The sequence below is a fragment of the Prionailurus viverrinus genome, chromosome X (assembly GCF_022837055.1).
Source record: "Prionailurus viverrinus isolate Anna chromosome X, UM_Priviv_1.0, whole genome shotgun sequence".
Classification (NCBI taxonomy): Eukaryota; Metazoa; Chordata; class Mammalia; order Carnivora; family Felidae; genus Prionailurus; species Prionailurus viverrinus.
In genome coordinates, this window is record NC_062579.1 from 32,925,966 (window position 1) to 32,941,046 (window position 15,081).

The 15,081-nt window shown below is 36.8% G+C and overlaps 2 protein-coding genes across 5 annotated transcripts in view; both read left to right on the forward strand.

The window, feature by feature from the left end:
* The window catches only part of LOC125156945 (serine/threonine-protein kinase LMTK3-like), a 38,239-nt gene extending 33,374 nt beyond the window's left edge, over positions 1–4,865 (forward strand). Inside the window, exon 6 of the mRNA XM_047843244.1 lies at positions 4,735–4,865. Within this exon, the coding sequence (XP_047699200.1) occupies positions 4,735–4,830 (96 nt within the window). The 3' untranslated portion in view covers positions 4,831–4,865. The remainder of the gene's footprint in view (positions 1–4,734) is intronic.
* USP9X (ubiquitin specific peptidase 9 X-linked) overlaps positions 4,754–15,081 on the forward strand; it is a 96,861-nt gene continuing 86,533 nt past the window's right edge. For all 4 annotated transcript variants that reach the window (XM_047843207.1, XM_047843208.1, XM_047843209.1 and 1 more), the window contains exons 1-5: positions 4,754–4,988; positions 6,944–7,089; positions 9,678–9,757; positions 11,442–11,554; positions 12,858–13,076. In XM_047843207.1, coding sequence (XP_047699163.1) covers positions 4,893–4,988; positions 6,944–7,089; positions 9,678–9,757; positions 11,442–11,554; positions 12,858–13,076 — 654 coding nt within the window. In that variant the 5' untranslated portion in view covers positions 4,754–4,892. The remainder of the gene's footprint in view (positions 4,989–6,943; positions 7,090–9,677; positions 9,758–11,441; positions 11,555–12,857; positions 13,077–15,081) is intronic.

Sequence of the window (15,081 nt, forward strand, 5' to 3'; positions counted from 1 at the left end):
CTCAGATATTCAAGAACCCTGCCTGCACAGTACATTATAGAAAGGGAAAAGAAAATTACATATTTTGAGAATTGTGTTTTGGATTTGCAAAAACACCTTTATTAAGATTATCCTTGTGGCATTTTTATGGGTGGCATTATCATTTTTAAAGACTTGCAAAAATAGAGTGGATGTTACTGGCCTTTAAGATAGGCAGCTTGTAGGGGTTCCTGGGTGGCTCAGTCAGTTAAGTGGCTATTTCAGCTCAGGTCATGATCTCACAGTTGTAAGTTTGAGCCCTGTGTTGGGCTCTGTGCTGACAGCTCAGAGCCTGGAGCATGCTTCAGATTCTGTCTCCCCTCTCTCTCTTCCCCTCCCCCACTCGTGCTCAGTCTCTCTCTCTCTCAAAAATAAACATCAAAAAAAAAAAAAAAAAACAGCTTGTAAGTGGCAGAGGTTGGATTTTGTGTTTTTTAATGTTTGTTTATTTTTGAGAGAGAGAGACAGACAGCACAAGTTGGGGAGGTACAGAGAGAGGGAGACACAGAATCCGAAGCAGGCTCCAGCCTCCAAGCTGTCAGCACAGAGCCCGATGCGGGGCTCCAACCCAGGAACTGTGAGATCATGACCTGACCCGAAGTCAGACATTCAACTGACTGAGCCACCCAGATGCCCCGGGATTTTGTTTTAATCCAGAAGATACTTTTCTTTGCTCCATACCTATTTCTTGCTCTTCCATTTGTTGATCCTAGCATACTGAGGAAAAGGTATCATCAAATTCTTAATGTGGTGGTAGAGAGATGGCTGTTAAAAATGCCAGAATACAGCAGAGTATGCTATGCTGAGCTCTGTCATACCTGCTCAGCAGTACTGGGAATCTTGAAATGTGGAGGACTTGACAGAGGTAGAAGACAGAAAGGTGAGAAGAACTAATAGAGCGGGATGGCAGGCAGCTTGAAGCTTTGTCAATGGGTTATTCTGCCAGAAGCAGAAGATGGCTTAGTTCTGTGGGCAGAGTAAAAGGTACATTGTTGGCGGAAAGGTTACACTTCTCCCTTTTCCGTTTACTTTAAAGTTACTTTGTTTAAAGAGTTCTTGGGGCGCCTGGGTGGCTGAGTGTGTTGAGCATCTGACTTAAGCTCAGGTCATGATCTCCTGGTTTGTGAGTTCAAGCCCAGTGTGGCGTTCTGTGCTGACAGCTCAGAGCCTGGAGCCTGCTTCCGATTCTGTGTCTCCCTCTCTCTGCCCCCGCTTGTGCTCGCGCTTGCTCTCTCTCTCTCAAAAATAAAACACACACACAAAAAAAGTTCTTTAGTAATCCACACAATACTTTGTCTAGAATAATTTATGCCCTGACTTTTGCTAGATAGTTTTGATTTATCTATAGATGGAGGGTTATTGGGATACATAATTGATAGAAGGATAGTGAGTGTAAACAAAACAACATGAGGATATAATTTTAAGATATTTTAATTCATATGATCTCCATCTGTTAAAAGGACTGCAAAAGCAAGACAGCAGTTAGTGTTTTATATATATAATTTTATTGTGGGAAAATATATATAACCTAAAATTTGCCTTTAAGCATATTTTCATTGTGCAACCCATCATTCATTTCAAGAACTTTTTTTATCTTCCAGGCTGAAACTGTGAACTCCCCAGTCTTCTCTCCCCACCACCATCCCCCTTTAATCCCCTGGTAACCACTTTTCTACTTTCTGTATCAGTGGAATCATAGAGTATTTGTTTCTTTGTGACTTATTTCACTGAGCAGAATGTCTGCAAGTTTCATCCATGTTGTATCATGTGTTGGAATGTCTCATTGTATGTACACACCACATTTTGTTTATTTTTTTGTCCTTGGATTGCTTCCTGGAAAGACTTTTTAAAGAGAGAGAGTATTGGGACACTTGGGTGGCTTAGTCGGTTAAACATCTGACTCTTGGTTTCTGCTCTAGGTCATGATCTCATGGTTTGCTAGATTAAGCCCCACATTGGGTTCTGTGCTGACAGCATAGAGCCTGCTTGGGATTCTCTCTCCCTCTCTGTTTGCCTCTCCCTTGTTCATGCTGTTTCTCTCTCTCAAAATAAATATTTTTTCAAAAAACAGAGATAGTATTGGTTTAATGGACAAGGTAATAGAATTCTAGACTTGTTAACTGAATACTTGTGCTTTGGTCAAGTCACTTCTTAGATGATTAGTTTTCTATTTATGGAAGAATACCACAAATTGTGTGTAAATGGTAAAGATTTGCCTTAAACCCACTTTAATTTTGGTGTGTCTCAGGATTCATCATCTCTCCTTGATTTACCTGACACTTGGGGTATATAGTCTACTTCTTAACACCCCACAAGATTGTGGCCCCTTTACTCTCAGAATGAGGTAGTAGTTGTGTGGAGGTTGTGTTTATGGGTGGGTGGGAAGCTCATAGGTAATACTGTTAACTAATAAGTCCATCTCCCTTTACCCTTTAGTGAATAATAGACTTTATATTCAAGACCCCAAAGTTTTGGTTCAGTTCCAGACTTGGAGAGTCAACTGTCTAGTGGATGTTTTCAACTCTGTTTCAGTATTCAAAACCATACTCCTCACTGACGTCATTACTACCTGCCACCATCCCCTTTAAAAAGAAATAGAAAGGAAGCCTGGAGTCCAGGATTGCGTGAGCCTACGAATCTCAGGGGCTCAAAAAGGGAGGGTGGAAGAGGCCAACATGGTGAACAGCAAGAAGCAATTATTTGATTTGTCAGTAGAGCATTGATGATCTGTGAATTAGAACGTCTCTCCCCACCAAATGCACACATTCACGAAGCTTTGTGTGTAGTTTTAGGAGAGTTGCTCTTCAAATCTATCCATAGACCTCAGTTAAAACCCGGTGGCTTAAAAGCAACTTTGGTAGCTTAGACTTAGCCAGATGACAGAAAATGGAAGATGTAAAAGGAGACGAGACATTCTTCTTAAGATTTTTGGGAAAAGGGAAGGGCAGAAACTGGTCATTTTTCAGTAAGGAAGATACAAGCATAATATTTATAGGCTAAGATCTAGGAAAAGAGTGAGGAGATGGTGATGGGAACATCATCCTTTGGGGGAGAGTATACAAGCGGATTATGAACCCAGGTTGGGAAATAAAAGGAAGAGATTGGAATAAATTTGAGTTGGAAAAGAATCAAGTGAATTGATCAGCTGATAATTTTGAGTGGTAAGAGAAGACAGTTACTCAAGTAATCTGCTAGCCGACTCAAAATGGCTAAGGAAAATTATAGGCTAGTTTCTCCAGATTTTTCAAATTGTTTACTTCACATGAAGTTTTTTGTAACGTAGGGTGTTTGAAAATGGGAAACAAAAGTGAAAGAGAGCCTGCTCAATCATTTATCTTTTATATTTTTGCTTTACATATTAAACATTTTTCTGTGTTTAGTCTCACCAGTGGCTAGATCTTACTGGTCTTAAACTTCTTTGTTGTTGTTATACCAATTTGACAAGTGAAACAGAATCTCGTTAGAAACCCATCTCTGGGTTAAATGATTGTATTTAAATTGGAGGTTAATAAATAGGTAAACATGGATTGTTCTGGACTAATGAAAAGTATGGTCACTTTATAACCAAATACCTAGAACTCCTCAGCTAAGGTTCTCAATCTGATGGCACAGTTCTCAATCTCCAGGGGAGAATTGTTGGAATGTGTTGATGCCTAGGCTTCACTCTCAAATGTAGTAATTCATTCATTTTGGAGAGGAGTGTGCACATTAGTGTTTTTCAGAGCCTGTCAGATGACTTTAGTATGCAGCTAAGGATGAGAGCCATTGGTCTTAATGAATATAGATTTGAGGGTTTGGTGGCATTCCCCTATATTCCTTTGCTGGTCAGGTAACAAAGAATTCCATTGTTAAACAGTTGTCCATAATCCTGTCCTGTCTTTCGGAATGCCTGTGACCTAAATCTTGCCAAAAGTGGAGAGTCAGGGTCACTTGACAAATTGGGTTCTTTTGGAGTAGTAGTATATAGCTTGAGCTTTTTCCAAAGAAAATTTCCCCCAAAGTTTTTAAAAGTTTCTGTTAAAACCTTTCATAAGCTTGTTCAAAAACTACTGACAATGCTCTGGTACTGGTGATAAGCTTTAGTTAGGCAATCTTTCCTGAAATGGTTTTAAAAATTAATATTTTGTTACCTGGTTTGTCTTGAGTATACATATTTTTTGCAAAGTATTTATGGCATTGGCAAGTCGAAGACAGTTTTTGCCATTCCGTGATTGAATCAAAATGGCAACTAAATAAATACCTTTATAATAATGTCTTTGGAATCCCAGGAGAAAACTGAAATCTATCATAAGGTTGTGCTTTGATGCAAGCTGATCTACAGTTACCAGTTTAAGTTGAATGTGGTATCAGTGTGACTTTAGCTTTTCACTTTACCCTCCCATTGTATAGCCATCTTCTCTTGACTAGATTCACTGGTAACATTAAGCTGGAACAGTTCCTTGGGGTCCCTGGGTGGCTCAGTCGGTTGAGCGTCCCACTTTGGCTCAGGTCGTGATCTCGCGGTGTGTGGGTTCAAGCCCCACGTCGGGCTCTTTGCTGACAGCTCAGAGCCTGGACCCTACTTTGGATTCTGTGTCACTCTCTCTCTCTGCTCCTCCCCCACTCACACTCTGTCTGTCTCTCTCAAAAATAAATAAACATTAAAAAAAAAAAAAAGATGGAACAGTTCCTTCATGGTTTTTAAATCTAAAAGAAATGTACTTTTTTTTCTTGTAGGTTATGCAATGGTCTCTGCAAGATGGTTTATTCTTGAATTGGAGCTTTTTAAGACTGACAAATGCTGGTACTTCATCTTCTATAAGTGGACTATAATTTCTTTTCTCAAGACAACTACATAAGCAGACAAAATTGCAAAGATCTGCCCTGTGTCGAGTATGACAGCCACGACTCGTGGCTCTCCAGTAGGAGGGAATGACAGCCAGGGCCAGGCTCCTGATGGACAGTCTCAGCCCCCCCTCCAACAGAATCAGGTAGGACATTTAACTTACTAGTTAAAGTTACATTGGTTTGTCTACCATGAGATAGTAAATAATGAAGCATGTTCTGAATGGTTTGTGAAGTAACCATAAAACAGTTATTTTAAGAAAAGTAGACCGTAATAAGAAAGCTCAGGTGCTGTAGATGGTGATGCTTGAGCATATGGTGCCTCTTTTGCTGGTGTCTTACTTACACGGTCAGTTATCAGATGAAGTATTTAAGCCCTGTGTCATTTCCATAGCAAAGCCTGAAGTCATTCAGTGTAGCCTCTGTTACAGAGCATGGACTCCAGTCATGTTGTGTTCAAATTTGTGCTTTTCAGCATACTAGTCTATGACTGGGTAACATATGTAACCTCTGAGCCTCGGGTTTTCATCTGTAAAATGGGGATAACAGTAATAACTATTTCATAGGATTGTTACAAGGATTGAGTGAAATAATGTTTGCAAATAGTTTAAAATAGATTTTAGTATCAAGATTTTATGCTGGCCTTAAAACTCAGGGTAATATTTTTTTCTTTTTTTCTATTCTGTGGATGAATTTGTGTGAGATTCTGTTACTTCTTTCATATCTTTTTCATGTCTTAGACTCGTGGTAACATCTCGTCTTTCATTTCTGACAATGCTAATTTGCATTCTTTCCTGATACTCTTTCCTAGGGATTTATTAGTTTCTTTAAACTTGGCCCAGAACCAGCTTTTGGCTTCGATTCTCTCTCCCTTCCCTATGTGTGCTTTTACCCTCATGTCTTTGTTCCTTTCATTTCCTTTGAATTTGAATTGCTAATACTGTCATTTCTTGAAGTGGAAGTTTAGTAATTAATTTTCAGCTACTTTTTCTAATATATACAGTTTTAAGTTGGGAAATACCCAGGTAAGACATACATAGTAAAATTTGTGACGCGCAGCTCTAACGGCACTTACGGGTGAATTTATAACTGAGTTGCGTGCACGTGAACCATAGACCTGCTGCTTACAGTTGGTACATGTTTACATAGAATTCTGTATGGATGAGTTTTTAGGCAAAAATACTGTTACCGTGGGATACTTAAATTTGGCACTTGGGGATAAGTTCTTATTGTCCAGTTATTATTAGATTAGTCTATTACAAGTATGGTAGAAAAGAGACACACATGCACTCCCTTTGCCCCTCCTCTCTTCCTCTTCCTCTGCCATTTTAGAGAAGCAAGCAAGTCAGGTTTTAATTTTATTTTTCCAAATAAGTGTGTCAACGTCATTCCTTTTCCTCCCCAGTTCCCACTTTTAGGCCATAAAATACCGAAGTACATGGTCATAGATATTGGACAGAGTTGTTAAGTCTTCTTGTGTCATAAATTTGTTATCCACTATTTAGGTTTCTTTAAACATAGTCAAAGGTTGTGTTGGATGCCCAAGATGCTATTTTTAAACCAGGAACTAGTAGAGATTCGATAGGTTTGCTCTTTTTTGTTTGTTTTGAATTTTACTTATTTTTGATATCCAAATATAATTACCATACAATGTTATATTAGTTTCAGCTGTATGATTCAACAATCCTGTACATTACTCCGTGCTCATCACAAGAAATGTGGTTTCATACTTGTCTAGTAATTCCTGTTGTGACAGGGCTCACATAATGGGAAATGTAAGTAGAGGAGCAGTATACATCATGGTTAACACAAACCTGGATTCAAATCCTGACCATAGAGTTGGAGCTGTGTGACCTTGGGCTAATTTCTTACTGTCTGAGTTTGTTTTTTCATCTATAAAATAGCCGTCTAATACTTTCTTAGGCTCTTGAGGATTAGGTGAAATTACAGCACACTAGCACAGAGACTTCCTGAAGCATCATAAACTTACTATGATTTTATCTTTAAAGTTTTACTCTTTTACTCTAATCTGTGTTGGTGTTTGAATTATTAAACGTACGTATGGTATAGAAACCTAAATCTGGAATATCTGATTTTTAAGACTTCATCGCCTGATTCTTCCAATGAAAATTCCCCGGCAACTCCCCCAGATGAACAAGGTCAAGGTGATGCTCCACCACAGCTTGAAGATGAGGAACCTGCATTTCCACATACTGACCTGGCAAAGTTGGATGACATGATCAATAGGTGAGTTAATTTGTTTTGTTTTCTTAATGTGTGTAATACACAGGAGAACCAATGGTTTCTTAGCACAGTGATTAGTAGTAAGTAAGAAAAGAGGAAGAGTGGACAGAAATACCACAGTTAGCCACGCTGCCTCCTTAATAGCCTTAACATCTTGGTGAATACCAAGTACTTTGTAACCCATGGTTCTTAAAGGATTTGAAAAACGAAAGGGAGTAACAGTGTCAGTAAAGTTTTTAGAATTGATGACCCAAGCTGGTGTGTTTCTGAAGTAGAACCATATGTATGATTTCCCTCTTTGAATGTTTATGAAGTTTTTTTTTCTTTTTGGTATCTTGGTTGTCCTGATTGCTGGGTGATTTTCATGATTTTTACATGGTCCTGAGGTAAGCCAGGTCACAAGAACATGAGTTCCTCAGAGCCTGCCCCTTGCGAACCCTTTACTTCCCTGAGGCATTTAACCATCTCTGCTATTTGTTTCTCTTGATCTTCATTTCAGGGGCAAGTTTAGAGTATAATTTTTTGTACTTGTAGTGGAAGACTCCAGGAGAATGTAAGTTTAAGGCTTGTGTGCAGAGGAAGAAAAAGATTTGAAGAAGATAAGGGAGTGGGGTACCTAGGTGGCTCAGTAGGTTAAGCATCTGACTTCAGCTGAGGTCTTGATCTCACAGTTTATGAGTTCAAGTGCCTCGTTGGGCTCTGTGCTGACAGCTCAGAGCCTGGATCCTGCTTTGGATTCTGTGTCTCCCTCTGTTCCTCCCCCTCCACCCCCAAATAAACATTAAAAAAAAAAAAGATGAGGGAAGAGTGTGTTGGGGGGAACCACATATGGCTGTGGTCTTCACCAGGCTGTGGGGTCAACAAATGAGTGCTAGGGAGGTGTGACACATCCCTTTAACTCCTAAAAAGGAAAGTAAGGAAAATACACAAGACTTAAAAGCATTTGCGTTACTAAATTTTCTTTATTCTTTGACTTTGTAAAAAAATCCGTTGATACTTAATATATATAATAGCAGGGGAAATAGAACCCCCCCTTTTTCCCCCCAAAATCTTGATTACATAAGTAATAGAAGTATGCATTGTTATACGTGGAAATACAGTGTTGATAAAGTTCTCTATAATTTCCTTCTTCTGTATACACGTCTCAAGAAAAAATTACTAACAATAGGGGTGCCTGAGGGGTGCCTCAGTCGGTTGAGCATCCAACTTTGGCCCAGGTCATAATTTTACAGTTTGTGGGTTTGAGCTCCGCGCCAGGCAGGCTTTGCTCTGACAGCGGAGCCTGCTTCAGATTCTCTGTCTTCCTCTCCCTCTCTGCTCCTTCTCCACTCTCACTCTTTGTCTTTCTCTCAAAAATAAATAAGCATTTTAAAACATCTTAATTACTAACAATAAGGAGTAGACTCTTCAGATTATCTTTGTGTTTACTATGATTTGTATTGATTTTTCTACAAATGTGAGATTTCTTACCAAATGTCTTGCTTTTCTCACTTCATTTATCTTGAAAAATTTTCTATTAATACATTTTTTAACTCATTTTATTTAATAAGTATATTTGAAAGAACACATTAGCTGTGATTCTGGTAGTATACAATATATACATTGAAATTGTATAAAGTTATTTGTTTTGTCCCTGGTTATTCTTTCTCTGTAGCAGAGACCTAGCAAAAGGTTTTATTGTTGCGTTTTGATCTTTGTCTGGTGATTGTTATTAAAGGGTACTTGTTATGCAGACTTGAAGACAAAAGTTTGCATATATTAGTCATGGAGCACTCCCCCCCCCCCCCCAAAATCAAGGGTTTTTGGAGCAGTGAGAAGGATGAGGAAGAAGGGGTAGGAAAAGGATGGACTCGCAGATGGTTGGGCTGCCACTGGGACCACAGAAAGCACCACCTGGGTGTGCGCTGCATCCTTGTTGGAGGGAGGAGGGTACCTATGGAGGCAGAGAGGCCTGGAGACCCACATCCTTCAGGATAAATTGATGAATTATGTGAATTGAGGCAGAAAACCCTCATTTTCCACCTAAATTTTTTTCTTTGTGAAGAAATTGAAGTCAACTAAGAGGTTCATCATAATTCTGAAAGAGCTCTTTCCTATGAACTCAAACAATAAGTATCCATTTAATTGATACTTGGTTGTTACGGTAGTTTTATATTCTTTGTTATTAAAATAATTTCCTTTTGGGGCACATGGGTGGCTGAGGTCATGACTGAACAGTTCAGTTTGTGAGTTTGAGCCCCGCGTTGGGCTCTGTGCTGACAGCTCAGAGCCTAGACCCTGCTTCAGATTCTGTATCTGGCCCTCCCCTGCTCTCGCGGTGTCTCTCTCTCAAAAAATTAAAAAAATAGTTTTCTCTCCCCTCCTTGCTATCTTTTGTTTGACAATTCTTTAAAAAATTGTAGAGACAACAGATGGAGCTTAGTTTCACAAAGCAGATACTCTGCCAGCCTTGTTTTAAAATTTTAATGTTTTTTAGAGTTAATATTTAATTTTTTCGTGGTGAGGTGAATAATTATAATTGGTAACTCATTTATAGTGCCTCTTTTAGAGTGCAGCCAATAAACATCTTTTTATATTATTAAAATCCTTAGGCCTCGATGGGTGGTTCCAGTTTTGCCGAAAGGGGAATTAGAAGTGCTTTTAGAAGCTGCTATTGATCTTAGTAAAAAAGGTAAGTTTAGATGTTCTTATGCTTTTCATAATGTATGTTACTAGATTCACTTTCACTTTATCCTCAAACATTTGTTTTCCTCTCTTATGAACATTTAACTGGGTATTCCTAGACTAGAACATCTTAAGTTTTCTTGCTGTGGCTTATGATATATACCTAGAACAAGGGTTCAGGTCCTTTGGTCAGCCTTCAGGGGTATTCATTAACTAGCTGAAGTTATGCATAAAATTGGTGTATATTCATTTTTAAACAAAACTGTTCAGCTTACATGTTTATTATTTTTCTTAATACACTAAAAAGATTTGATTTTTCTCTAAAAGAAAAAAGGCTTGAAACTTTCTGGTCTGGTGTTTTTACCTTGTCGTCTAGAAGTGAAACCTCAGTGCCTGAATTGATCATTTTTTCTAGTGGCTTTGGTCTGCTCTAGGTGTAGTTGAAATCTCTTAGCAAAGGACTATAACATTCTTTTAATTTTAAGGCATTGGATATTAAAATAAATGACATTTTAGTTTTTGAAATAGGGTAGCCATGGATGTGTTCTAACTATCAATAGGCATTTATCACCATTGAAGTTGATCATTATAAAAATTAATATGCTTATTTGTCTCCATGGCAAGGGTAATATTTTGTTTTATCTTAAAATAGTTTCCTTCCTTCATTTAAAGAATGTCTCTCCACATCTTTTTAATCTTGAAAAATAATCTAATTATGAAAACACATTTCCATATTATAATTATTTTCTACTACCCAAATTTCTTTTGTTCGTTTACACATTTATTGAGGAAATTTTTGAAGACATTTGTAATATGCATGTTCTAGGTCCTGACTCTACAGTGATAGGTAAGAACACGTAATGGTATCTCATTTAATATTCCTTGAGATTCACTGGATGTAGAACCCCCTGCCCCCCCCATGGGACCATGGTTTATTTTAAGCAAGGTTCAGATTTTTAAATACAGTACTGAGTTTAAATGTTCTCTTTTCTGCAGTCAAAATCAGAGAACATTTTATATACAGATTGAATCACTTTTCATTGTGTTATCAAGAGTTAAAGATTTTCTCTGTGTTTGGCAGGGCGAAGCATTCAGCTCTGTTGCCTTTCTGAAATCAGATGAAACTCAGCAAAAATACAAAGAAGCATAAATGCTGGGACAGTGAAAGAGAGACAAAAACAATTCATCTTATTTAATCAAACACTTATGTAGAATAGTATGAAGATACTGATGTCTAACGGATCGTTTACAACCAAAATAAGATTTTAAAAATAGTTGTGAAACCTCATTTTTTAAGTTTTAAATTTTATTTTCAGGGAGTAAAACGCTCTGAAGCATTTAGATTCCTTCTCAGTGGCACTGATAATCTTTGTGTGGTTAAGGTCTAGTGTCATAATTTGAAATGTTTTCAATTCACCTATTACTTGATTTCATGTACTTTTATACAGTTAAATAATTTTGAAATTCATTGATTATTTTGGTTTCTGAATCTGTTACCTTCTTGACACATAGGAACTTTGATAATACTTGTAGTGTATTTGTCTTTTTTGACCTTTTACGATAATGTTTTTTCCAAAGCTAGTCTGAATTTCTTACTTATCAGTGAGTAGTTTATTACTTTTTATCATGTAATCGGGCATTGTGAGACAATCAGAAGAATACTTTGTTCACATTTATTTTTCTTCCCTTAGGCCTTGATGTTAAAAGTGAAGCATGTCAACGATTTTTCAGAGATGGGCTAACAATATCATTCACTAAAATCCTTACAGATGAGGCAGTGAGTGGCTGGAAGTTTGAAATTCATGTGAGTCTTGCATGTGACTTTAAAAAATCAGATTTCCACAGTGATGCCTATGTTGAGTGTTTTCTCCTATGTATGTGAAATACATATTTGGTTATATATTTGATTCATTAATTGAATTAAATTCAAGGGTCTAAAACTGAGAAACTTTAAAAATATTTCTTATAAGTTATAATTTCTATAGAAGAAAGCATGATCATTTTAGTGTGAGATTTAGAGACCTTTGGTTTAATAATCTGTCTCCTGGGTTCTCAAGTGCCTTTATGACCACGTTCATCAGTTTTGAGATGTACCATGTACTCATTGTATGTACCACTAAGGAAGAAAAACAGCTAAGATTAGGGAGTCTAGCTAGTATCTGGGACATAAAGGTCAAAGCAGAGAAATAAAGTTACCACACAGAAAGGGATGCAAAAAAACCTGTATGTCTCAACCGTGGCATCTTAGAGGAGGTAAAAATCACCTGAAAATTTAAACCACAGGCCAGTATTCAGAGTTTTGTAGTCTAAATTCAGATTACGGCTATGAAACAAAAAAAAATCCTCAAATGGATAAAGTGGTCTCTGGTTCATGGTATGCCCAAGTGACCAGAAGAAGCAAATGCAAGTTTTCTCTATACCGTCAGTCTAAGAAACTAGTATGCATTGATTATAAGATATAATCACATTCCAGAGATTTAAAAAAAAGTAAAAAAAAAAAAGTGCATCTTCGATTGATGAAATGCCATCCATGATTACTTCAAGTTTTTGTTCCATATTCATACTGTGGAAATGTCATAAGCTGTGAAGCAGATATTTTTGTGCTCTGTGAACTATTTTTCAAATGTAACCATAGCACAAAAATCGCAAAATCTTCTAATTCAACATGTAACTTTGTAAGTAAAGAAATGGAAACTTTGGAAGTGCTATTAGACTTTTGCCTTGAGGCTTAGGTAGCAAATCTACTCCATCTTGGGTACTTACTGTATTGCGTAGATGTTAGAATTGCTGCCTCTAGTGTATAAATTGCAAAGACAAAAAAAAAGGTAACTTGCATCTTGTCTATGGACATCATAGGCTTGGGCATTGCCTACTTCATTTTGTAAGCCATTACAAATGGCTTTTTTCAAGTAGGTACTATATAAAGGATAGTAAATGTTAATTCATTTTTTAAATATATCTGTTTGATCCCAATATTAAACAGTTTAAATGATCACGATAGAAAAATGGAGAGATGGTAATTAAAATATAATTAACATGGGAGGATCTTTCTATTTGGAGTTGCAATGATCTGATCTTCTAAATCACCTTTCCCCCTTATATAACAGAGGTGTATTATCAACAATACGCATCGCCTGGTGGAGCTATGTGTGGCCAAGTTATCCCAAGACTGGTTTCCACTTCTAGAACTTCTCTCCATGGCCTTAAATCCTCATTGCAAATTCCATATCTACAATGGTACACGTCCGTGTGAATCCGTTTCTTCAAGTGTTCAGTTGCCTGAAGATGAACTCTTCGCTCGTTCTCCAGACCCTCGATCACCAAAAGTGTGTTGGTTTATTTTCATAATTAATGGTTTTGCTCTGCCTCATAGCTGTCAAAGATCTGAACCACCTGTTAATGTGAAGAAGCGTAATTTCATGTTACTATTAAAGGGATTCTGCATTATTTTGTAGTTTGGATTCTAACCAGCCACCCCCCAGCTTTATTGAATTATAAGTGACAAAATTGTTTGGGATTATGGTTTTGTTTGTTTTAGCCCTCTCCACGTAGTTCGTCCCCATTGACTTCTGCCAGCCTTTTGGGGAATAGTCATAAATTGGGTTAATGTGAAACAGGCCTTAATTGTCCTCATAAATAAGAGTAGAATAGATGAGATGACTTCTTTGACCAAGGCCATGATCACTGTAGACATTCTGATGTTTTGACTTCAAGACCAAGTATATCCTATGTCTAGTAATGTATCACAAAAGTAAAATTAGAGAAATTATAAATGAAAGCAAAATAGTAAAACTTAGAACATGTCATACATCATCGTAAAATTTCTCAAATGTAAATTTTCTATATTTGCATAGACAGTATGCAAAATAAAAAAAACTACATCCCTAACTGTACATCTTTTAATAAATACTATATAACAATACATAGTTTTTAAATTTTAGAATTTAGGGAAACTTTAATATTGTGAGCCTTACAAAAAGGAAAACCCAGCATGGAAAATTTGAATTTATACATAAAATTCTTGGTTTATTCATTTAAAAGTGGAAATCCTCAAAATGTGTTAAACTTAGAGCTGGGATTTTTTATATTTCCCAAGATTCATATTGTTTCCACTTCGTGCCTTTTTTTGTTTTGGTAAATCAAATTAATGACCAAACAATGACAGTCTCCAAAATATATCTGTATTTCTTTCTTTAATTTTTGCTCTATAGGTCAATGATCATCTTTACAGACTCCCAGGAAACAACTTGATTTAAGATGGCTTCTGGTTGAAGATCTTTTTATGTCTTTCTTTGAAACCTAGCCCTGCTTGAGTATTACTAATAACAGAATGTTCCTAATTGCTTAAACATACAGTATAGCTGAAAACCTAGGATTAGCTTTAGACTGATTATTTTACTGTGTGCATGCATATGCTATTATAGGGGGGTGTGTGTGTGTGTGTATATATATATGTATTTATAATACATAATGAGTATGTACTTTCCTAGAATTGCTGAATGCCGAAAGGGACTGGTGGATTAAAATGCTCAGATTTTTAATTGTTCTGGAATTAGCTTTTTAAGACCAAATAACAAGGCAGGAAAATACTATAATGAAAACTTACATAGAGAAATGGTGGTTAATTTTGTAGAGAATTTAATTGATTTAGACTTAAAGGTAGTTTTGACAGGATTTTAGGTACTCTATTGTCTCTTTAGAGCAATTACCTTATATTTCTGTTTTCCCTTTGTCCTGGACATGGTTTTTATGTTTTTGTTTTTTAAGTAGCTATAGAAATTATTTTTGCTTAAGAATCAGTAAAGAAATTACCTTTAAGTTTTACATATTAGGCATGCTTTTAACTCCACAAACCATTGGCTATCCCAGCTGCATTGTACTTTTGAGTATTGCTATCCCCTAGTGAAGAGGTTGAAAGACAATCCATACTATTACATCCTGGTTATCTCTAAGGTGAGAATTGGGGCATTCACATGAGCCAGCAAAAGTATCAACCAGCATGTTCTAGTTAGGAGCAACAGATACAATACCAGGGGTTTGTATTTAATAGTTCACTCTCAGGCTTTAAGATTATTGTATTTATAGGGAATTTTTAATTATTCACAGCTACAATAAAAAATGAATTCAAATATTGTCTTATGTCATCAAATACCTTTTTCTTATTTAAAATTTTTTTTTATCCTCTTAAGTTTAAAATTTTTCAGGTAATAAGGTATTCTCATATAATGAGGTCTCTGAAATAGAAACATGGCTTCTCGTTCCTGTTCAGCGATAATTGGTACGAACACACAACTGTGACCTAGTGATTTCACTTGTACTGCCATTCATGCT